This window comes from Parus major, chromosome 1 (genome assembly GCF_001522545.3).
Source record: "Parus major isolate Abel chromosome 1, Parus_major1.1, whole genome shotgun sequence".
NCBI classification, from domain to species: domain Eukaryota; kingdom Metazoa; phylum Chordata; class Aves; order Passeriformes; family Paridae; genus Parus; species Parus major.
In genome coordinates, this window is record NC_031768.1 from 22,830,934 (window position 1) to 22,854,887 (window position 23,954).

Below are 23,954 nucleotides of genomic sequence, written 5' to 3' on the forward strand. Positions count from 1 at the left end.
GTAATTTCAACCTCTTTAACAGCAATGAGTTTATTTGAAAACAGTGAAGAGGAGGCTTTTTTCCTTCAATATGGTAGCAGTTTCCCATGCTGCTGTGGAAATTCTTGTTGAAAAGAAGCTAGTGCTCAATAAAGTAGTTATTAAGTGTATTAATTATCTAAGTGTCTTTCAAGCCCATAATATTTAAGTGTAAAATTTACAAAGTGTGGGAATGTGTATGTGTTACTGCAAGCTTCTCTTTCTCATGCCATTCATTATTAGGGAAAAGGTGAACTGCAAATCTATACTCATTTGTTTAATAGATCTTTTACAGAACAGTATGATGGAGAGGAGCTCACTGGAAAACCTACTAACATTTTTGTTCTGCTTCTTCTGACTAGCCTCCCATAGTGCCCAAAGTATCCAATGATGGGGATACTTCCAATTTTGAAGCTTATCCTGAAGATGACTGGAACAAGACACCTCCAGTACCTCCTAAAGATCTAGAAATTTTCAAGAACTTCTGAGTGTAACACCTACACTGGACAAGGTGTGTCCAAATGTCAGAAGTGCTGTTGAAAACATTGCAGATCTGTGAGTGAGAACCATAAGCAGAAATTATATTTTCTGGTTCATAATGGGTTGAAGTGACAAAAATCACTTACCTCACAGGATTTGGTTTTCTACAGTGATGAACGTTTATTTGCATACAGATATTTAAGTCCTTCCGTCCTTAAAATTTTTTAAATAGTGTGTTAAAAAGAAATACCTAGATTGATTTGACAGATAAGAAAATGTGATCGTTTTTAACTGTAAGGTTTACTACCAAGAATGCAGACTCTAGAGGAATAAGATTGTCAGATTAATTCTGTACCCTGGATATTCTCTTTTATAAATGTGATAGGTTGATACTTGTTACTGAGTTCAAATAGTCCACCTTGAGTTTTGTGTTCTTTTTTTAGAAACTGGAAGGACGTTGAAGCGCTAAGAGCAAGTCTGAAGAACGTTTGAGTTCAGATATAAAGGAAGATATTTTTTTTTGTGGCTAAGTATGATACTGCATTCAGATATGTGTATTAGTCTGTAATAAATGTCAAAAAAGATGGAGGCAGGCAGGAATAATTTTTTGCTGTAAACATTTGACTTTAGTTTAGTAAATTGTAATAATGATAGTCTGCTCTGAAGTAGACTAACTAAAATGATATTTTTAGGATTATTTTTTTTAACTTATGGTTGAATTAAGTTTCCTGCTATTCCCAGATCCTTTTTGCATAGTTAACTCATAGACTTAATTTTATAAGTTTATACTAAACTTGTGTAATTAAAAGCACAAATTAGTATATATGTATATAATGAATACAGTACAACTAAAGCACAGTAATTGTGCAAAGATGTAAATTTTTGTACTTTGCAGAGTCTATGATTTTTATTTTTCAAATAATGTTTTACAAGAAGTTCTTTAGGAATAAAAGTCTTAAAAAAGGATAAATGAGTTTTTCATCATCTTATATACATTTTATAATTCTTTGTAAAAAACAAAAATAATTACGTTTTAAGAAAGATTTGTACCTAAAATTTCCAATGCCTCACACTTACAACCATAGTACTTGAAAGCAGAAAGACAAGGGTATGTTTTATTGTTGTTTAAGATGCATCTTAATGGCTAATTTATTAAATTCTGTTACAATTATGTCTCTTTGAAAACCAAAATTTTGAGTGATTATACACTGTATGAAATGAGATTCCTCACAAGAAAATTCACTGTAAACTTGCAAGTCAGTCCATCCTCATAAAAGGGCTTTAACTGGCTCTGACAAGTTGTTCCCTTGCAAGTTTGTCTTCTCCAAATATAAAGCATGAGCCATAACAGACTTTTTTCATTAGTGAAATACTTGCTGTTGAATGCTGAGCACTTCAGAATATCAGAGGGAAGACTGAATATATAGTACAGCCTTAGTTTGCTGCTCCTCCTTTTTTGAAAATTTCCTAGTCCCTGCTGCCAGCAATTTCATATGTGGAGTTCAAGCCTTAGATGCACAGTCTCTATTTTCATCCTGTGCTAACACCTTTCTAGCAGTTGGAGCACACTGTGTTTGGGAAGTATTTGCAATATTGCTTCATTTTACGGGGCACTAAATATCAGTATGTGCACATGTATGGATCTTTATATATTAATGCACAGAAGCATGAAGGTAGATTGAATACTAGGCAGAATCTCTTTTTTCAGTTTTTTTTTTTCCTGTTGCATATTGTGATACTTGTGTTAATATAAGGGATTTGATTTTGAAGTGCTTCGGTTACAAAAAGCAGTTGCATTCTTTAGGATATTGTGGGTTTAGATATCTTCCAGTGAAACTATAGTATTTAGACCAAATTTGTTTTTTCTCAGAGCACATCAGCTCTCTGGTGTTCTACTACTGTGACTTATGGTTCTACATATTACTGTTTTATTAGATCATACAGACAGTTTTTCCCAAAAACTACTCTCCACATTTTTGATCTGAAAGCAATAAGAAATGTAGGCTGAAGATTTGTTTTTCTAAACTAAACCCTGAATGCCTAAAAAGAAGACATTGTAGTGATTGTTACTGAAATTACCATATTTCTGATTTTATGGCAGATCAGTTACTGGAGTCTCCTTGTGAAAAAGTTATCTCAATTTGTTTTGTTTAGGCAGTACATAAGTGCTGTTGAGAACCTGTATCTTCTGGGGTATTATATTATTTCTTGATAAAGCAAGTCTTACTTCTCTGTATAACTCGTGGCAAAGATGGACAATGTGTAACAGAATCAGGATATTTCAAAATGATAATCTGGAATACCACAAAGCTGTCTTGATGTTATGCAGTTTGATGGCCCCAGCTGCCACTCAGTAAATATTGTGTAGGAATGTATAATGAAATACAGGACAATCCATAGGAAATTACAATTTTAACATACTTTAAGTTCCTTGTTCTCGTGGAAAAATTAATCTAGCCCACTATATTTGTATCTGTGAAATCAGTCATTCTAAATCAAATGGAAAAACTGAAACACATAAAACAGGGCTTACTTTGTGTAAGGAGGAGCAAACAGTTTGGGAGTTTTCGTAATGTGCAAGCTTAGGGTATTTTTTTGGACCTAATACTATAACATCAGTTTCTTATTTAAAAATTTACATACTGCAACAAGAAAGTATGCTAAATATAGGATTTTTCTTCAAATTTCAAAGCTGTTCTGTGTTGAAGTCTTCAGATCTGAGGAAATGAAGTTGAATTTGAGTAATTTGCCACAGTGGCGGTTAGAAGTTTTGAGTGCTTGAACAACTGGAGATAGTGGATTTTCTTTTCATGAATCTTATCCATTGCTGGCAGTGGATGAAGTGACACTCATTATGATGGAGACTAAGGAAGTGAATACAACGTTATTAATATTAATATTAATTGCCTTTACATTGTTTCCGAGCCATGTGTACATACACCTAACTACTGACCTCGTCAGCATGCTTTCTAGTACAGAACTGCTTTCAGATTTTTTTTTCATTAAAATACTGAACTAAAAAATAAAACCAAAACATTTTTGAAGCATTATTTTAAGTGATCAGTGATTTTCTCTACAGTCCTGGACTTACTGTGGTGTCATTACCTGGCTGTTTTATTTATTTGCACAAGTGAGTCTGCTTTAAGTCTTTACTGGGACTTCCTGGCCCGGTAATGTAGTTCTGTCTGAGTGCTCATGCAGGTAAACACTGCACTAGGAATTCTGGATTTGTGGATTTTTTAAGAAGACTAGAAGATTTTTTTTTTTTTAGCTCCTATTCAAGTAGGGTGTTCTCTGAGGTTCATTTTATTTTGATTCTTTCTGTTAGTGTGTACTTTTGCCTATAGACTGTTGCATAAGGACTGTTGTCTTGCAAGAGAGCCATAGGCCCTTGTTATTCTACATCAGTGAACAAGAATGTTAAACATTAAAAAACCAACCTTTATTTTTGAGTTTTAGATATATATATATATATATATATTTTTAATTGCCCAATCTGAGGTTTTAAGTGATAAACATGAATTGTAAACTCAATTGCCTTGTAACCAAATGATATAAATGCTTCATGATTTCAATGAAGAACATGCTGTAGATTTTCCTGTAAATTAGCTTGATCAATGAATATGTGTGCTACTGAGCTTTAACTAATGTGATCTTCCACTGTAGAAAGTCATTGTTATGGATCAAATATAGGTACTAAACTATGTTTAAATGGATTAACAGGGATTTTACAGTTTTGAAAGCAATGAAGATACGGCTGTTCCTCAGCCCATCTGCTTGCCATTCAGAAGAGTTGTGATGCAGTGCTTCCTATGCTATAGAAATATTTTTCAGCTTTCAATGACTGTAGCATGATTCCTTTTCGTACTGTACTGTGTACAGACTTCCCATGTTTTGCACTTTTCTATGGCAAACTTTGACTGCTTTATAAATACTCTGTTGTGTAGTGAGTAGTGATAGTAGTAGCAGGCATTTGTATGCTGCATAATCAGTTTGGACTGCTCGACTTGTGAGGTTCACTTAGGCTAATGTGTGTTGCTGGTTGCTTGTTGTAGCTCGCGTGTAAGTACTGTTCAAAGTTACAAAGTCAGCCCTCATTGCACAATGAAAAATCACTGTGATCTGTACATAAACCCTAATAAAACTTTATTGCTGTTTTATTTAATGTAATATCTGTCAAATCTGGATTCATTTAATAATAAACCTTTATATCTTTACAAATGTTTAAACCTAGTTTGCTTCCATTTATGCTGGGAGGAGATTGGGGTTCTTCATCCAAGAAAATGGTGAAGGGGGAGATGAGAGGAATAGAAAAACAATTTTTCCTTCTTTTCATGTTTTAAGCCTTTTCAGAGCAAGACACAAGTGTTGGAACAGATTTGAGATGGTGTCAAAGAAGCACCAAAAAGTACATTTTCAAAACCATTTCAGGTAGTGCACCAGTAATCAAAAGTGTTAATTTGGACTTCTTGTTAAACTTTGATTATATTACCCTAATTGCTTTGGCATTTTCACAACTTAATGACCTGAACACTGTCCAGAACACTCAGTTCAATCAGTTTCTTTAAGCACTAAAACATACTCTTACAATGTCACGAAAAATATTCTTACAGTGTCAGGCACTCCTCACCCTTTATTTCACCTTCCATCAAAACTTGAAAAGTTCATTTTTATCAAAATTTGTTTAGCTGTTCATGTTAAATTCCTTCTCTTGGGTCAAATGTATTTTATTTCTTACCCTCTAGGTACCATAATCTGGCGATAATTACATTGTCATAGAACTTACTGAATACAGTTTGGACTAGTTAAGGGCTCACTTTTTTAAGACAGAATATTTATTTTTTTCTGCCTGGCTTCATTCTAAATGTGCATTGGTGTTTTTCTCTTGTAAACTGCTATATCATGTGCTTTAAGAGACTGCTAATGGAAAGTGAAGGAACACTGCAATGAGTCCTGGCAAGCTTTTAGTCATGTCTTTGACATGAATCAAAAGGATTTTCAGTTAAAACACAGGAAATTTTTAAATGGTAACAAGGAAGAATTTTGTTTGGCATCTTGTTCATGCCCCAGCCATATGGCAGAGTTTTTGCTCATTTGTCCTGAGTGCTAGATATTTTTTGAATGCACATGTAACTCTTTATCTTTTCCAACAGAGGCCATTTAAAATGCACTTCTTCACTCATTCAGGGCAGGTAGGTTTTGTTGGACCACACTCACTACCCTCAAATCTCTCACTTCATGCTTTATTAGGCCTTTTTTTTTAGGACAAAACACTCCTAAAACAGCATTTGACAATAGCCCAGTGTTCTGTGACCCAGTGCTAACCAGTAAAGGTGTGATACTATAAGGAATGGTAGAAAGCAACTGGCACTGGTACATCTGGATCCTGCCCAGTACTTTGTGAATTCTTATATAATTCACCAGTTGAGCCCTTCTGTGTGCAGACTCCAGCTAGGTGCTTCAATCTCAGCTTCAAAATTCAAGCAGCTTTTCACAGGGGTAATAAAAGACTCTTCTGCTGCACTCAGTAGATGACTCCATTCTGTCTTCCATGACCTCTTTCTATCTACCCTTCAAAAAATCACCACATATGAGTGTATGTCAAGCTTTGTATTTATCTTTGAAACCAAAAACACTGTAAAATCTTAGCAAGATGTACAATTTTCTTTCTGTGTATCAAAATTCTTAATCCAGTTTTGTGCAATCGTATTTTAAACTATTGTTATGTGAAGAGTGCAGCAGTCAGTGGAGCTACTGTATCAACTTGGACTTACGGTAGGTTCATCTGATTCACTGCATTTCTTTCGATGCCAGTGAGTTGCTGGGGCAGTTGAGATCCTAACATCTCTTACTGCATCTGTAGTTGAGACCACTGAAGTCTCTGAGGAACTTACCAAAACTGATATGCAAACTTTAACACGAAACATGCAGGCCTGTCTTACTTCTAGTATGCAGACCTCTAAGGTGCCATGCAGGTGGTGTCTCTGCTGTACTGGTTTTTACATAATTGGAGTACAGATAGATACCTTAAAAAGTGTAGTCGGGTGTCAGGTTACATAACTAACCAACCTCAGACTTTTTTTAGTAGTTTGTTGTTTTTTTGTTTTATTTTTTAAATTCTTTTCTCCAGCATATTGTCCCAATTCTGGACTATTGTAATAAAGTAGGCAAATGAATAGGAGAAAAATATTTTGGGAAAACAAGCTTGAATTGGACTTTAATCCAAGAAGTAACTTGATATGCCTGACCCGTACATACTTGGAAATGCAGGTGTTCTGTCGCTAAATGTTGTAGAAAAAATGGTGCCTGTTTAGGTCTATGCTGGCTTTTAGGCTAAAATTTCTGGTTTTCTCAATATTTTTTCAAAAAAATAAAGTTTTGAGAGTCAGAGTTTATTTCAACTGTAGTTGGTAATCGGTCTAGTTTAGAGAATCCTTGATACTAAAATCCCTTGGTTGGAGAAGGACAGTGATTTACAATCAGGCTCTTAATTTTCTGCCCAAGTGTAATCTGTGCAGTGGAGGTGGTTGTGCTTTCAGTGCCAATGCTGTTGCAATTCACATGAAGAAAACAGCAGCTTGCTCAAACCTGCAGAGCCTAAACTTCAATCTTTTCACACTGAGGGACCAAGGCTCTTCTTGGAGCAGCTTTGTGAGAGTATAACTGAGCAGCTTAGTAAATATTAAGACTGAGGTATAGAAAAACTCAGAGCTTTACAATGGCAACTCTTCAGAGGCTGAACATTAGGGGGTTCAGTTTTTGATTTGGAACACGAAAGTAAAATATGCTGTGCTGTTATGTGCTTCTGAAATTTGGTGAACAAATGCCAAAAATATGAAGTGTTTCAAATCGTTTAATATCTAGTAGCTTCTTTGGCCTGCTTTTATTTTCTCAGTTACAAAGTTGTAGTTGAATTCAGGACCCTTTTCTAATCAAGATGCTTGTGAAGCACCATTTAAGTGAAACAGTGCTGCTAGGTTGTGTTAATATAGCAAATAAAACATTCACAAGTGGCATGTCTTCCATTTGTACTGGTAACCAGTTTTCTTTGATGCATGTTAACTAGATGGGTTAACATTCTGTTCATAGTTTTTGGTCAAGCTTTTACCCATTCTGCTAGCAGGTTTTGCAAAAAAATAAGCACATAAGTAAACAGAAGAAGGTTGGTTTTTTTCCTGTTAATAAAGCTGAGCTGTGAGATGATATGTAAATGCATTATCAAGGAACAGCAATCTTATGTAAATGCATTATCCAGGAGAAGCAACCTGTTCAGATTAATAAATTCCTTCTTTGAATGAATTCAGATTTAGGTTTTTTTTTTTATTTTTCTTACTGGCCTGTGAGTTAAAGCAGTGCTGCAGTCCTGTGCTGTGGCACTTGCTCCTCCTGCCACTCTGCCATCATCCATGTAGCAGCAGTAAGTGAGCCTGCTAGCCCAGCTGATTTGTCAGAAATGTCTCCCTGCTGGGACCTGAACTCTGAATCAAAAGCACCACTTCCACCTAGTTTATCTGAAAAGTTTTCAAAAGCTGAGTGTGGCTGAAATCTTTCAATTCTCTGCCACCAGGGAGCAAGACTATTGCAATGTTCTGTAAAATAAAACAAAATTCTAACAGCGCATTTTGAACCTATTTTCAAATATTTACATAAATCTCCTGTGATTCATGTAATCCTCAGCAGAATCTTGATGATGGAAAAAGGAGAGTGTGGTGGTGAATCACTTAAGCAAATGTTGTTAAGGACTGAATCCTTACTTTAATATCACCATCTGGCTATTGAGGAAAGGAAGATTTAAATTAATTATAATAATTAATAATTATTTTGAAAAATATTTTCTAGGCAGTCTGTTAGAACATGAGTGACCTTACCTTTGAGTCAGGTTTTTTGCTTACCCTTGGTTTTGGATTTTGAAAACATCTGGAGTCTGCTGTAGAGACTAGATTCTGCTAGTGATTTTCCATTTTATTTTTGTTTCTATATGGCTGGTGATTATTTATATGCAAAATATGGTACATTTGAAATTATGTTTAATTTGTTAAAAATTTTAATTAATACACGGGCAACAAAATAACAATAGACGGTGCATTCAGTTTAAGATATTTAACCATATCAGAGCTTTGGATGCAAAATATTTTAAGGTTGGAAATAGAGTAATACTGTCTAAATAAACAAGTATCATGAAGGTGGTCTGATTTCAGTTCTTCAGCTGGGGATTAACAGAGCTATTGGATGAGGAATAAAAAGAGGAAGTTTTCTTCAATTCCTGTCTTCCAACCTGTCAGTAATTACATAGTTTAAAAAGTATAGTTATGGCAGTAGTCAGTATTCAAGACTGAATATGTACAGGGCATTTCTCAGAACTGCAGTCTGGTTTGTGGTGATGCCTAGCAGCTTGTTGTCTGTTCTGTATCAGGTTTTACTGGGTTGCTTTCATGTTGGGAGTCACCTCCTGAGAACAGATTGTTGGTTGTTGTCACTCTAAATGCCTTTTGTATCACTTTGAAGTGTAAGTCTTTGATAGAAGTATAAAATCTCACTTATTACCCCAAGACCAAGGTTCACCTTCATAGAAAAGGAGCAGCTGAGTTAACGATATTAACCCTATCTTCTTTTTTGTTACAGTACCTTCTTGGAATATTGAATGGTTTGAAGTTTGACATGTGATGTCACATTTCTTAAACAAAGGAGGCTTTGCAGCTTTAAAAGATGGAGCTTTTTACCGATTTAGTTCTACTTATGTGACATCAGTTTATGGAAGTTGCCAACACAAGACAGTTATCAGCTTCTGAGTTTGTTGCAGAGTAAAAATCTTTTTGTAGGTCATGTTTACCAAAGGATGGGACTCATTAAGATAACTTACCAGTCTAGGAAACAAACTTCCATTGGGCTTGTGACAAGCAAGATTTTTTATATTTCCAAGTATAAAATAAGAAGATTGATAAAAACATGATTATTTTTGTTGATGTAGTTAAATATTAAAACTTAATTGACTTTCTTACCATGCCAGTGCCAAAGTCATGAGCAGTACTGAAAGTTACTTAATTTTTGTGATCTATGTGCTAGATTTTCTGTTTTCAAACTGTCAAAAAGAATAGTAATTATAGCAATAGAAATAGCAATAAAAAAATGCAAATGAGGGGCCATTTACCTTGTATTGTCCTTAAGCTTCTAGTGTATTCTGTACGTTGAGTTGAGATGTCATCCTACTTGAAATAATTAATTCCATAGGTTTTCTCTCTCTCTAAATCTCTTTAGTTGATCTGAGATTGGCATAACTTCAAGCAAATAGAAGCAGAAAATCTGCAAGAAGAATATAGAAACATTCAATGACATTTAGGACATATGTTTTCCAAAAGTGTGAGGGTTTTGTTGGGTTTTGGTTTCTTTTCTCTGCATAGGGCCATATAGCATATGATATATTGGAAACTAAAACAAAAGCCACCCTGAGACACAGCTTTGAGTTACAGTTTAGTTTCATAGATTTCCAATAAAATTCTTGCATTTACTTTTCTTAGCCTGTTCCCCTTAAAGGCATCAATAGCTGTATTTTCCTGTAATGTTTTGCAAGTGCTTGTTTCATGTTTGTTTCCCTGTTGCCCCAAGGGTGACATTGAGTGGAGTCTCTTCTATTTATTCTATTGAAAAATTCCTGATCCTGTTTTTTCTCACGATGTTATGAGCAATAGCAGCAATGCCTTACAGATTGAAACACTGAATTTCCATGAATGACAATGAATGAGGAGACAAAAGAGACAGAACACATCATATTAGAGTATTTAAAAGGATTTCCAGTCACATGATTAAATCAAATGGTTTTCAAACAAGGCCCTAAAAAGATACAAAGCTTAAGGAACAAATAAAATTTCTCTTATTAATGTCAATAGTTCCATTTTCCCAATTTATCTCTATAATTTATTAGTTTGCATGTTTTGAATAGTGGGAATTTTAGTAGGGTTGTATGTAAGTGTCTGGAAAAGGAGGGTGTCTGGGTAATGTGAAAACCTTACCTTCTATAAAATGCTCAAATAGAAATGCAACACTGCAGAACAAATGTTTACCTGAAGCAAGAAGGAGGAAAAAATATATCTGCATTGTATTTATTGCCTGGTATCACTACAGCAAATTTAGTGTCTCTTTCTTTGCTTGGTTCAATGTTTTCTAATTGGAAAAAGGACTATGTGAAATAGAAATCTTTAGTACTTATTTTCTTTGATACTGTATCCCCTTCTGTGAGAATAAAACCAAAACCAACTGAAAAATCTCCACCACCCATGAAGTAGTTGATTTAAGGCAGATGCAGTTTCAAGGGGTGGAGGGAGTAATTGAAACTAAAGAACAGCAATGTCCTAGGAATGGGAGAGGAAGTGTTACATCCTTGGGTTTGGAAGTTTTCTGTCAGAATCTTGTGCACGTACCTTATGTTACACCAGAGGAGCTCAGGACTTCAAGGATCAAATTAGGTGGATTAATTTGAAGCAGGGGAAGGAAATACTTAGGAAAGTTTTGACTTTCACTTAACCATCGCACAGAAGCACAGGATGGTTGAGGTTGGAAATAATCTCCAGAGGTCAGCTGGCCCAATGCCCCTGCTCAGGCAGAGCCATCTAGAGACAAAACAACAAAACAATATTTTCTATTCATCTTAAGTGACATTCTTAGAACTGTCCTCAAAAGCTGAAAAAATAAAATATATGCTGGTTTGGTTTGTTTTGTTTTGTTTTTTTGTATTTCAATGAAAAATAAAACATTCATTTTTAGATCTTTTTTTCATTTTAAAGTTTTCTAAAAAGTGACCAATAACAAGTTTTAGTAATAGAATTCATTGTTCTTGCAACTTAAACTTTAGTGAAGTTGAAATTACAAAATTATGAATTTTGTTCAGTTCCTTGTCTTATCAAATGCTACAGAAGAACTATTTAACCTCTCTGGACTTACTAGAGGTCTGAAGTTGTGAAAAGGACCATGTGTTGGTGTCAGTTGCTGCATGCTGGTTGCTCATGGCAAGTAAATCCTCGTTAAAGGTGGTGCTGGATTTTCTATCTATAGACAGCTTTGAATTTTCATTTGGAAGAAAACTTACTTTGTTGGTCAACAAATTCATGGTAAAAAATTGTTACCTCAGTGACTTCTGTGTGTAGAACCACAGTTTCCAGTAGTTAATAAATCTTTTTAGCTCAAAGGTGTTCTAAATATCCATGCCATTCAACCTCTATCTTCTCAGGTGTGAAAGCTAGTGTGGCCTTTCTGTGGATTGCAGAAGCAGGTTGAAGTTAATGCAGGACAGTTCTTTGCAGGCTGAGGGAGAAAAACCAGTGTGCTCACAAGTTGCAGGGTGTGTACTGAATTCCAAGAGTGATGCTCACTGCATAAAACAAACCTCTATCAGATAGAGAAGTTTCACGAGAAACTTAACTTGTAGCCAGTTCTTTCTATCAGGATATGACAAGCTGACAGAACCACATCTTGTGGCATTGTGCTTGCATTTCTACCAGACGTTGTCTGATTAGTAAATGCTGATCCTACATGGCTGGCTGGAGTGTGGGAAGGGAATCTGTCTCCACAAAAAAGCCCATGCAGGAATCACGAGCCCAAGCATGATCCCGTTTGGCATGCCAGCCAAAATTTATCACAGGCAGATGGGAACAAAGCACAGCAAGACCTCTTGGAGAAGATGTTTGGATCAGAGAAGGCGTTCAGGACAAAGGCTTGGAGCAGCCTCCCATCTGTTCCTGGGGCTGGGTGACAGAGTTGTGCCATAGGTCTAAAGATGCACACTTGCCTGCTCCCACCTGGTTTTATTCAAGCACCCCAAATGTACAACTTCCATATTGCTCATGCAGGGGGCCTCATGTCGACAAAAGAATTCCCTTTAATAATCTGGCTTTTGCTAGTGCACAGAGTACATCATCTTTTCTCCTCCTCTGAAAACTCTGCCATGGGAATTGGCCTGGAATACATGTAATTGAAAACAGAGGGGAAACTGATGCCATGTCCAAGTCATGCCTTTTTTTGTGATATACTCCTCATTTACTTAAGCATCATTTTATGTGCATACATTAGTAACACCATATATTTTTAAATCCCCCTCTTTTTAAATACCATAAAATAGTTTAATAAATTGTTTCAAAGTCAAGAAATAGTTTTCCACTGTTAATTAACAGAGCCTGAGTTGTTCTTTGTCCTTTCGGTGACAGAAGTATAGAGGAAGAATTGTTCTCCCTCTAAATAAAAAAAAAAAAATTAAAAAGTAATAAAACAACCACAGAAGTACTTTTAAAATATACTCTGGAGTCATATTTATTTTTAAACAATAGTAAATCATTTAATTGTTTCAACTAGGCTTAGTTCCAAGCAGTTCTAAATTTGGAGCTGAAAGAATTGATCTTAAAAGGATGTGCAGGAAAACAAAACTTGCTTCCTCTTTCATTTCCTGTTTGAATTGATGGGAATTTAGGCTCTTCTTTAGTTTATTTAGCATGCATTTCTCCCCCATGAACTGCTCTAGTCAAGGATCACAGAATGTCCTTTTCCCACAAGCAAAGCGTGAATTTATAATCCAGTGTGTACATTTTTTTTTTTTCTTTAAAAATAAGCCTATTAAAAACAGAAGCATTAAAAACATTTCAGTGGTTTTGTACTACTGGGTACAGAAGCGATTCCACTTCAAGCTTGCAGTGTGTGGAATATGTTACACATTGCCCTCTAATGCTGCTGATCACAGTGTTAGAAGTGTAATACAAAACAGTAAAATCACAGCAAGACAACAGGAACATCAGCTGACACACACCAAGTGCTCTGGTTCTTCCCAATGGACCTTATTCAAAAAGGAGGGATTTAAGTAGCTCAGGAGATGGAAACTGTCCCAAGAATTTAAGTAAATGGCCAGGGAGCTTCAAAATGTCCTTTGACAAAAGGAGTGTCCACAGATCTCTGGAGGGGCTGTGTCTGCTTGCTTGGGGCATCGCAGACTTAAGACATTAAATGTGGACTTGGAGTATAGGGACTCTCAAGAGTTTTGAGACTTCAATCCTGAGACTTTTTATTCTGTTCTTGTGAGTCTGAAAAACTTCACAGAATTCAAATACATAGTTTATGATAGTTATGTCTGCAAATACAACATCACTGAATCATTGAGAGAAATAATACAAAACATAGTTAATTTAACTGGGAAGCATGTCATGGGACTATCTTATAAAACATGGGTAATTTTGTTTTTCTTTGGTCTTTGGGGGTTTTATTTTTCTTTTTTTTTTTTTTTTTTTTTTTTTTTTTTTTTCCCTGGTATTTTCCAAGAAGTTCTAGCCTAGAGTAGCACTTTTAGGTTTATCCAGATGAAACCTATTCAACTGTTTAACTGAGTAGACATTAAGGATTCCCTATTCAGGTCAAGATCAGAAAAGTAGTTCTGTTGTAATTTAAGAAGTCTGTGATTTTGCTATGCTCTGCTATCCTTTTAGGTTGCCTTTACTCACTGAAAAATAGTTTTGTCATCACATTAATGGCTATAACTTTGGCTAATACTTGAACATGGTCATAAGATGGAAAGATTATTTCTCCTGTCATAGTTTAGGAGTTTCCAAACACTTAAAGAACATCGGTTTCTCCATATGTCTGAAAGTCTGTTTCCCTTAATCATAACAGGTTAACATCATAATGTTTCTGTTTTAATTAAATGTAACCATGATAATTAAATTGAATGTATAAGTCAGGCATTTTGAAGGAAAAAAAGTATGGTGCATGGGCTAGCAGCAGAGAATGAACAAAAAGAAACCAAAACCAAAGTCAAAATATCTATTTTTTTTTTGCTTCAAATAGTCTCACAGAGAAGTAGCTGGGAGAGAAGTCAAGGACAAAGTGATTCAAGTGATTTGATTCATGAGAATGCTTCAACACATGACTTCACAGACAAGAAAAACTTTTAGTAATAGACCAAAATATTTTCAGATCCAATTCCCATATGGAGTCTTTAAAAGGTGAGATTCAAGAGGCTGGAAATGTGTCATCTTCACGTACAACAAGTGTGCCACAATCCAGGAAAAAACTTCTGCAAACCTGTCACATTATGATCTTTCCATAGTATCCTATAGATACATCCAAATAGTGGGAGAAACTCTGAAGGCCTGCAGTACATGGGATTTTTGATTGTTGTCTGACACCAGTGAAGGGACCCTGGCACCCTGAGTCACCTATTTCAGCCTGAGATGAGGCTTAGTACCTTCCAAGTGGTTATCCAGCAAAGTCTCTGTAACTGACCTTCTGGGGTCAAATTAGTCCTTAAATTAGTACAATGACTACTTAAAATTCTTTGTTACTTTTATCTCTGTGAGTGTGGTGGAGGTGTGAAAGCATCCTGGCGTGCAACATGCAGATCCAAACAGCTGCACATCTCTTCTGCCTCTCCACAGCCTTTCTGTAACAACAGCATAAACACGGGAGTCAAAATGAGGAGTGGTCTTTTTCCACTCTTCACTGTGTTTCAGTAAGTCTGTAAGCACAGTCCAAGGGGAAGAAAGGAAAAAGAGCTTGTGGAGTAGAGCCTGTGGTCTGGGGTTTGCACTAAGAAGTTAAGTGACAGCCAGAGAGTGAAAACAGAGCTCTGACAGCTCATGGGGGAAAGAGGTAAGATCTGAAAGAGTAACAGGACAGGAAAGGAAAGTTGTCACACAGCCAAAATTAATTAAAAAAGGAATGAGGCTGAAAGGACCTGAATGGAGAGATTTCATTTGCCTTACATCTTCACTAGGATGAAAAAGCAGCCTCCTTAAAAAATAAAAATATTTGAGGGTTTTTAGCATGTTGCTCTCTAGGAACAGGCTCATTCTTACAGCCTAGGTCAGTCAGCAGAAAAATCCCCTTCTCCCGAGAGGACTGTGGAGTGAGAACAGACCTGTCTCACCTTAAGCAGCTTTGCAGAGCTGCAGTCCTATTCACTGCACAGGGCTCTGCTCCCGGTGGCTGCTGCCATCATTTCAGCAAAGCTCATTGCCCTGCTGGGAAGCCCTGAGTTTTGCTTTGGAGGCTGTAAATACACAAGTTTTTTTGTCCTCTCCTTGCAGTCCTTTCTCTTTTTTTAAATTTTTTTTCTATATTTTTAATTTTTTTTCTATTTTTTTTTTCTTTTGGTGAATACTAGTCTATTATATTGTGAGTTACTTAAATAAACTTACCTATTACTGTAGTTTTGGGTGAAATAGTATGGATTTTAAACTGGAATAGTGGGGAGGAACTTACTTGCCTTTCTTGGGCTTAGGTAGGCAGACACATTCACAAGATGCCTCAGTCTGAGTGAAAACCTCAAATCCTCTCTTACAGATTGGCACAGGCAACTACAAAAACACAGAAAAACACAATCTCCCAATTAACTTATTTTTTGTAAGATAATGGTTACTTAACAAGAATATAAAAAGAAAACAGAAGCCCAAAGACCACTGTTTACTTTCCCATCCCTGGCCATGCTTTTTCTTGAAGCTAGGTGATGCTATAGGGGCAAGGATCAAGTATGGATGGGGTTTTGCAGGCTAGTAAGCAGTAGCATCCCATCCTCAAGCCAGATGTTATTGCTGTGCAAGGTAAACCAGTCTTACTGGGAAGCACACATCCCTTCTCTCTCAACATCCTACCTACCTTTGTTGTAGTAATAATTTGTAGTTGAACACTAATGAACTTGCTCTCTTTCTGTTCCTGAACCAGTAGGATGGAAGACCTTGGAAATACTGTGTGTCCCTGTCTTTGCTTATCGAATTTCTCTTGTTCCTTTCTTTCCTGAGGAAATTGAAAGGATAAGGAATAAATAATGAAAACCAGATTAGTTTTGTAATCATATAACAATCAAGTAAATAAACAAAATGCAAACAGCTCTAATAATTACAGCTGTGTTGCCAAGCCCTGGCAGTCTGTCTTAACGAGTTTGACTGTCTCCATCCAGCTGAGTTTGCAGACAATGCTCATGGAAAGGGGGCTTGCTTGCCTCTCTGCTCTTCCACACTTAACAGCTTCCAAGAGGAAAGGAAAAGCAGGATACCAGCACAAATCCCATTTCCTTGCTCTCCATGTATTTTTAATCCTCTCCCAAAGCAGGAGCAAACAGCTGTGAGAGGAGTGTGAATCATTTGCTCTCAGTTGTATGTTGAAGAGCTGCTGTGCCCTTTCATGGCCATGAACACAGTGGTGATTAGCAGTTACATGCAACAATTCTGGGACAGCTGCAGGTCTTGGAGTGCTGCAAGTGATACAAATGAGATTGGCCAAAGCCCCTTTTATCACAAGGCATTCTCCAGCTCAGGGGTTTACACTTGTATTTTGTTACAAAGGCTTTGGCCAAACTCCTTTCTTCCCCAAGGAAACTCAGCACATCTCCCTCACCCATCACAAAGTCCAAATCAGAATCACATTTCTGGACAATGAGCTGGTCTCCTGGCCCAGGCCCAGCTCCTAGGTCTGACTGGGGAAGCATATAACAGCCTTGAAATCTGCCCTGAACACACTGTGGAGCAAGACAGAGAGGAAAATGCCTCCTGCCTATCCAAAAATGTCACAGCAGTAAGGGGAGATGGATGAGCCAGAGCTGGATGGAGCTCTTGATGGTGCCAGAGTTAAAGGAAACATAGCTCTTCTCCCACTCCTCAAATATCTGCTACATTGATTTTGCCTGATTTTCCTCTAGAACAAGAAATTTAGGAGGTGAAAACTGAGATCATTTGCTGATAGAGCAAAAACATATGTTAACCTTGAGTGCTATCATGTTTGCCTACAGCAGCCAATAAACTTCCATTTCTGCTCCACAATATCCCTGGGCGATACTTGGATCAGCAGGAAAAATCTAGGGCAGTTCTCTGTGGAGAACAGGGATTTGCTGGTGTGAATCAGAAGGGTGGCTGCTCTTGCTCGGCTGTCAGGTCCCTTGAAATGCAGGTCATCTGTTTCTCTTGCTTGGTGAATAAGCTGTGCATGGTCAGTGCTGCTCATGGAGGGAAGGAAACTCTAATAAATCAATAGTCAGGAAGTGGACTTGCAGAGGATGCAGATGGCAAACCACTGTCTTCTCAGAGTTATTTTTAGTGACAATATTGGTAGGGTTTTTTTGGTGTATGCAATGATTCTGTCACTGCACAGAAGTTATGTGTTGTGAAAGAGAACATTCTGCTAAACAAAATCTTGGGGTTTTTTTCAATTTGAAATTGTCTGTGCAATCCTGTATGTGTAAGGATTAAAACTGAGAGTTAGTTACTTTTAGAAAATAGCAAAAAGAAAAATCTTCATTTAGGGTATCTCTGACAGTCATGCCAGGTGACCCTCTCTCAAATTTGAAGGGTGAACTCTTCAAGGACCAAGGCAATCTGTGTGAGAGAATGGCAGACAGCTTAAAACTTGCATTGATAATTATTTTTTTCTATATCTGTTCCTCAATCTTACCTCTAAATGACCTGAGATGGTATTAATTTTTCTGAAGCCTGTGGCCAGGGACATGGATAGTCCCCTAAGTATCTCTAATCAGAAATGTTTGTAATTGATATCTGTTTGTGTACTTTTGGCTATTGAGAAAGTAGAGCAGAGAGACATCTACTAAATTATTTTGATTAAATCCTGGATACTGTGTTCTAAATGGAAACTCAAACATTTTGCAGGAAGTCTTTGATATCTAACAAATCACCAATGATGTAAGTAGGATTTTCTACCTAATATTCTTATGGGTATGTAGTTGTTACTCATTGAAGGTTCTTTAAATACATCTCAACAGGAGTGCTGACAGCTGTGGATTCAGGAATAAAGAATGATGTTACTATTCAGGAGATCCAACTGAATCTGGAAGCTTTCCTTCCAATTTACTGTAATTATGTCACTGGAAGTGGTGCTGTTAAATATTTTAAGGGTCACTGAGAGAGAATTTAATTATATCATGCTCAAATTCTTTTGCTTTCCATGCATAAAGTATTAAGTGTTAAAATCCATGGACTGATTAGTAGAAAAATGAAGATTAATGTCTTATACTGTAAAGAGAAGGAAATCTGCCCATTGTTAGCAAAAAATGAACCCTGAGAAACTAGGCAGCTATAATCCTTTCATGGGAAGGACTAGGATAATAGAATATGACATTTGGCTTTATTAATGAAAAAAATCTTATGAAATAAAAGTCAGATGATTGATCACTTCAGGGAGATATCATGTAGGCACTCGCTGCCTTCACAATTCTCACTGTACACTTTCCATGCACAGTTCACTGTGGAGGGGGATGACTAGAAACAGCTGCCTTGCCTCAGATATTCCAGATAGCAGCTTGTCAAAACAATCTGCTGGTGAGCAGGGAACTTGTTGTGACTAAGTAATTCTTAGTGGATGTTTCATCAATCTGTGTAATTTTCAAAGCTCTGCTTCCTTCAGGATTTTCTATGAGTCATGGGCAAGAGTCATAAAAGACAGATAATCTTAATGTTATTTGCCATTATGGATTATTGCTACTCTGCCCCTAACACACAATTTTACATTCTGTATATCTGTGCATATGAGTTTTGTAGTGTTCAATGCAGATGAGTTTACTGTGTGACCAGACCTCTTGAATGTGAGTCATGCAAATAATTAATAAAAGTATTTTTTACCCAGAAATCTCAGTGCCCTGGCTATTACAAATGGCAGTAGTAAGGGAAAACTGATGTGAAAAATTAAATTACTTGCCAGGGTCACTTAAATGGTCAAATTCAGCCTTCCATCCAAGCCTCCAGACCTTCAAATCCTCTTTTGTCTCTAACTGATCCATTGGTATTATCAATGATGCAGGAGAAAAGCAGAAAAAACAGGCACCATGTAGTTTGTGCTCATATCCAACTATGTTAAAATGAAAAGCAAAAAATATGATGGAGTTGAGTTAATAAAGACTTCAGGACAGCTGAGATAACTCTCCTAGGGCAGCCTTCTAAAAAGGTACTCTGCAGCAGTAACATTATTTTGTTTTTTTTTAAAGTAAAGACAAATTCATTGCATTTATAGTCTGTCTAAAAACAGAACTCAAAAGATTGGGGTGAACACACACTGGATTTTTTTCTCACTTACAGAAAAACAAATACAAACTTGTAGTGTTCCTTGACTTTTTATAACTATGCATTTGATTATAAAGTATTATTGAGAAAAAGAATGTTTGAGTTTAATAGAAATATTATTGGGGTTTTTTTTTAAATAACTGTGAAATTACACATCTTCATAATCCTGAATGTTTTTTCAGTATCAACCTGCCATTGTTTTTTATAATGCTGTGATTAATAAGTATTTCATCAACTCCCCACAGCTTTGTACTTACAGTATTTTATCCAAGCCACATGATGAAAATGTTTATCATTTGGATGAAATAATGAAAATGACCTTATTAAATTTCCTCATGTATTGCTGCCAAAGTCCATAACAATAATGAATATAAATACAAACTCAGAATATTTTAGCCAAGACTTTGTAATGAAAAAGCATCAAAGACATTATGTTCAGCTGTGTAATTGCTTTGTAAGACTCTAAGACAGAAAAGCTGGTTGGAAACAGAAATAGTTCAATTTGCCTCATTTGGGTGTATGTTTACACAGTGAAGTATTCTTGGTTTGTACATTAAAATTGTGCAAGAGTATAAAGATACCCCCCAGAGTCCATATATAAGGGCATAATACTGCAACATCGTATAGAATAGAGCCACAGAGATTTTTTTTTCAGAAATAAAAATCTCTAGTTCTAAAAACAGAATACCCTTCAAAAATACCAAACTGGAACAATGGCTGTGGCCATTTCCTTGTTTACCCCCTAAAAAGCACTATTCACTCATGCAAATCAATGTGCCCATTTATATATCCACACAAACCTCTACTCTTTCCTGGTATTTGTGTGTCAGACACTTAAACCTGTTTTAGCTGCTCTGTTTGAGACTGTCTGCAGAGGAAGAAAACAGGAGCTGTGGGAAGCAACCCACCAGTGACCTATTGGGTTTCACTGAAACTGCTGTGTGGGATTAAGCAGAGAGATTGCAAGTAAAAGGAGAATGGAAAAATCTATGCATCTTTGTGTCCTGAGGCAATGTCTGACAGATAATTAAAGCCTTCTTAGTCCCGTATATGCAGTGTTGTATCAGCTGAGAACCGAGATTTTGCTGCTGAGTTGGAGCTCCAGGATCACCTGGCTGCTAAGAGGACATGAGAATTGCTGGTGTTCCCAGCTGACTTGATAACAGCAGCCCTGGTGCCTTCTGCTATTGCCTTGGTTTCACAATAAATATGTAGTTGGTGGGTGGGTGTTTCCAGACAGCAGTGTCTACAAAGCTGTGTTTAGCAACAGTCATGGAGCTGTAAAAATAACCATGCCAGACTTTCCCAAAATCTCTCCTTCCCTTGCACTGAAAGGCAAAATATATTGCTTGAACTTCCTACACCCTGGACATAATTTTTTTTTAATATTTTTTAATCTCACACATCTTACTTTCCTTTCACCCCCTTTCCATCCAGAAAATGCTGGATGCGTAAAAAATATTTTGGGCAAAGACCTGGGTGTTGGTAAGTCTGGAAATAAATATCACAATCCTGTCATGTCCTCTCTGGCCTTTATTAGTGCAAAGATGGCCTCATATCCCTTGTTTGGTTTTCCCATCTTTGTCACTATCAGCTCAGCTACAGTTTCTGGTGGCTCATAACATATGTTAAAAATATTTTTCTTTTGATATTTCCTTTCAGGAAAGGGAATGAAATCTAGTGATCAATGAGGATGAAGTGGGCAAGCTTCCATCCCTAGTCCTGCACTTCCTGTCATGCCATTCACTTTTCTTGTTTCCACATCCTCAAAGGGTTTTTTTTTTCTTTTTTCTAATGAAATTTCACTTCCCTTTCTCTTCCATCTCTTTGTTTCACTTTCTTCCCAGATTTTAGGGATTTCCATGGGAATAATTTTGGCAAGTTTTGGTCCTGTTCACTGCACCTCATTTCATCTCAGTGCATTTGGTCACAGTGACTCCAAATTTTCTGTTTTTTTAAATTTCATTTTTGCTTGACCATATCTTCTCTCCAGTGTGTTGCTTCAACTCTGTCCTCCAATTTCAAGATTTCATTCCCTTTCCTGAAATGAAGCATTTGTTTTCATCCTTGAAGACCATAAAGCCTCAGATTTTGGATTCTCAGTCTGATGTCATTGGGCCTGTTTTCAGATCCATTTGTGCTAGGTGTGGGGACAAAAAGGTTCTTCACATCTCTGCCAGGCAGGCTTGTTCCCCACAGCGCATTTTCTAGTGTTAAGTCTAATTTTAAATGTTTCCTCTACCTCGTTGCACTAGTCTGAGTTGATCTCATTGTTTGGCAGCTTTTACATATATTCAAATGTTTGCCTTCTCAGTTCCATCCTATTACTCCTAGTTAACTCCCTCATACCATGTTCGATAGCTCCTCTCCTTACTATGTCCTACTGCATGCAGACAATTATGTTTCCCTGTACTCAGAAGCTAATCTGTTTGCACATGCTGAAGACACTAGGGGCTTCCAGGCTTTTATGTTTAGAATGGCTGGCCAAATATCAGCAGGATTTTCTGAAAGGGGCCAATCCTTCACATGTGCCACTCACCTGGGAGCACAAGTCCTAGGATCTGCTGAAGGTTGCTCCAGTGGCAGAGTGACCAGGGGATGTCTGTCCAGGTGGGAAGGGAAGCAGGGGAAAAGAGAGAAATAGAACAAGGAAGAGAGTCTTCATTCCCTTCTAGCACTAGAGGAGAGCTGGGTGTGGGTGACAGGAAAGGAATTTTATTACATACTTCCTCCATCTCTCCCTGCTTCCTGGTGCCTAATCTTTATTTACCATTGCCTATATATTTTAATCTTTTAGAACCTCTAAGATGTGTGTGTTCAACTTCAGTTGGGGCAAGGGTCCCTGGACAAGTGCAATGTGACCCAGAGGACAGTCCTGAGGGACTAAGAGGTGCTTCCTCCCAGCTGTAGAGGAGAAACAGGCAATAGGGAAGGAAACAGTGAGAGGGAAGAGGATGTTTGGATAAGGTCACTGCTAATCCACTAAATTAAAAACAATAAGGAGACCTCATTTTAAATTTAGATGGGTCTAGACAATGCTTTACTATATTATTTGTCTGGAATGATTAGGATAGCAGATCTTACTCATCCAACTGTGTACTGATTTCCCCAGCCAACTTGCACCTCCTTACCATGAAAGAACTTACATCAGCATCATGTGCTCTTGAGCTGTACGAAATTCTCCTTCAGCTGCTGCCTTATCTCAGACATGTAATTTCCACTACCAAAACGGCCTAGGCTCATTTGGTCCATCACAGCCCCAGCAGACACTGCAATCAGTATGGTTTTGCTAGAGTTGTCCAAGGGACTGATTTTACAAATATATTCTAAGCATCTAGATTAAATAAACTGTGCCCAAAACAATGTGTCCTGGCTTTCCTAGTATTTCTGTAGAGAGAAAATTAATCCAGTTTGTGCAGGATCCATTCAATTTTTTTCTCTTCTTGTCAAATATGAACAAATATTATCCCCTCTGCAGTGGATGTACCACTGAGGAAAGTCCTTTCCTGCTCATATATTTATGCTATTTAAACTTAGTCTAGAATTCTTTAATATTAATGAAAATGGGAAATTAAGTCCAGTTTATTTGCTTTTCTGGAAGAAAGCTGGTTCACAAGGACAACCTTCTTTATGACTTTCAATGTAAATATTGAATAAGGAAACCATTACATAACAGAGATAATTTTTTTAATTTTGTGTAAAAAGGTGTTATTTCAAGTAGCTAATAAGAGGGAAAAAAAGTGGGGGGTCCCAGAGATAGCTGCGACAGGTGCTTCCAATGACAAGGGGCAGCTCCTGAGTGTTGGAATTGATTTCTGGGTAGCTAAATTAGTTCACCACAGGGCTGTTTGGATCTCGTGCTTGGGTGTCTGATAGGAGTGATCTTTGCTGGGGATGTGGATTGGGCTTTGGCACCTGGTACAAAAAATAAATCAATCACTACTCCTGCCTTCCTGGTGAATACTCTATCAGTGTGCTATAGATTCCTACCTTCACTGCATCTCTCTGCTTCCTCTTAGAGTGAGCAGTAAATGACTTTCATGCACCCCTTCACTGGGGTATCTGAGGCAAGTTCCCACCCCAGCTTCATGAGACTTTTGGGTCTGAATCCCTCCAAGTTGTTGTTGATTTTCACTCCTCCAGTATTGGTACTGTATTCTGTACAGAAGTGTGCCCAAGTGCTCTTTCTTTATATCTTCCATGGACCATTCTTAATGAAAAATTGTGCCTGGGCTCACATTTAGCAGAGGCTTTTGTGTTTTAAGAAGGTTTTCTTTATAAAAAAAGGCACTTTAAACACCAGAGAGCAGGACTGAAGATACCTTCCTACTTAACACTGTCATGTAAATACTTTCTTACTCACTGGGTTGGATTTTTAAAATAATTTTATTTGAATCTACCTATTTTTTCCCTTGAACTATGGAG

General features: G+C 37.1%; 1 protein-coding gene across 2 annotated transcripts in view; it reads left to right on the top strand.

Moving 5' to 3' along the window:
- PRKX (protein kinase X-linked) overlaps positions 1–4,727 on the top strand; it is a 57,889-nt gene extending 53,162 nt beyond the window's left edge. The window contains exons 8-9 of one of the 2 annotated variants that reach the window (XM_015641120.3): positions 381–529; positions 942–4,727. In XM_015641120.3, coding sequence (XP_015496606.1) covers positions 381–506 — 126 coding nt within the window. In that variant the 3' untranslated portion in view covers positions 507–529; positions 942–4,727. Of the gene's footprint in view, positions 1–380; positions 530–941 lie in introns of those variants that run through there. The other variant, XM_019008139.2, reaches the window with a different exon arrangement.
- Positions 4,728–23,954: the final 19,227 nt, after the last annotated feature.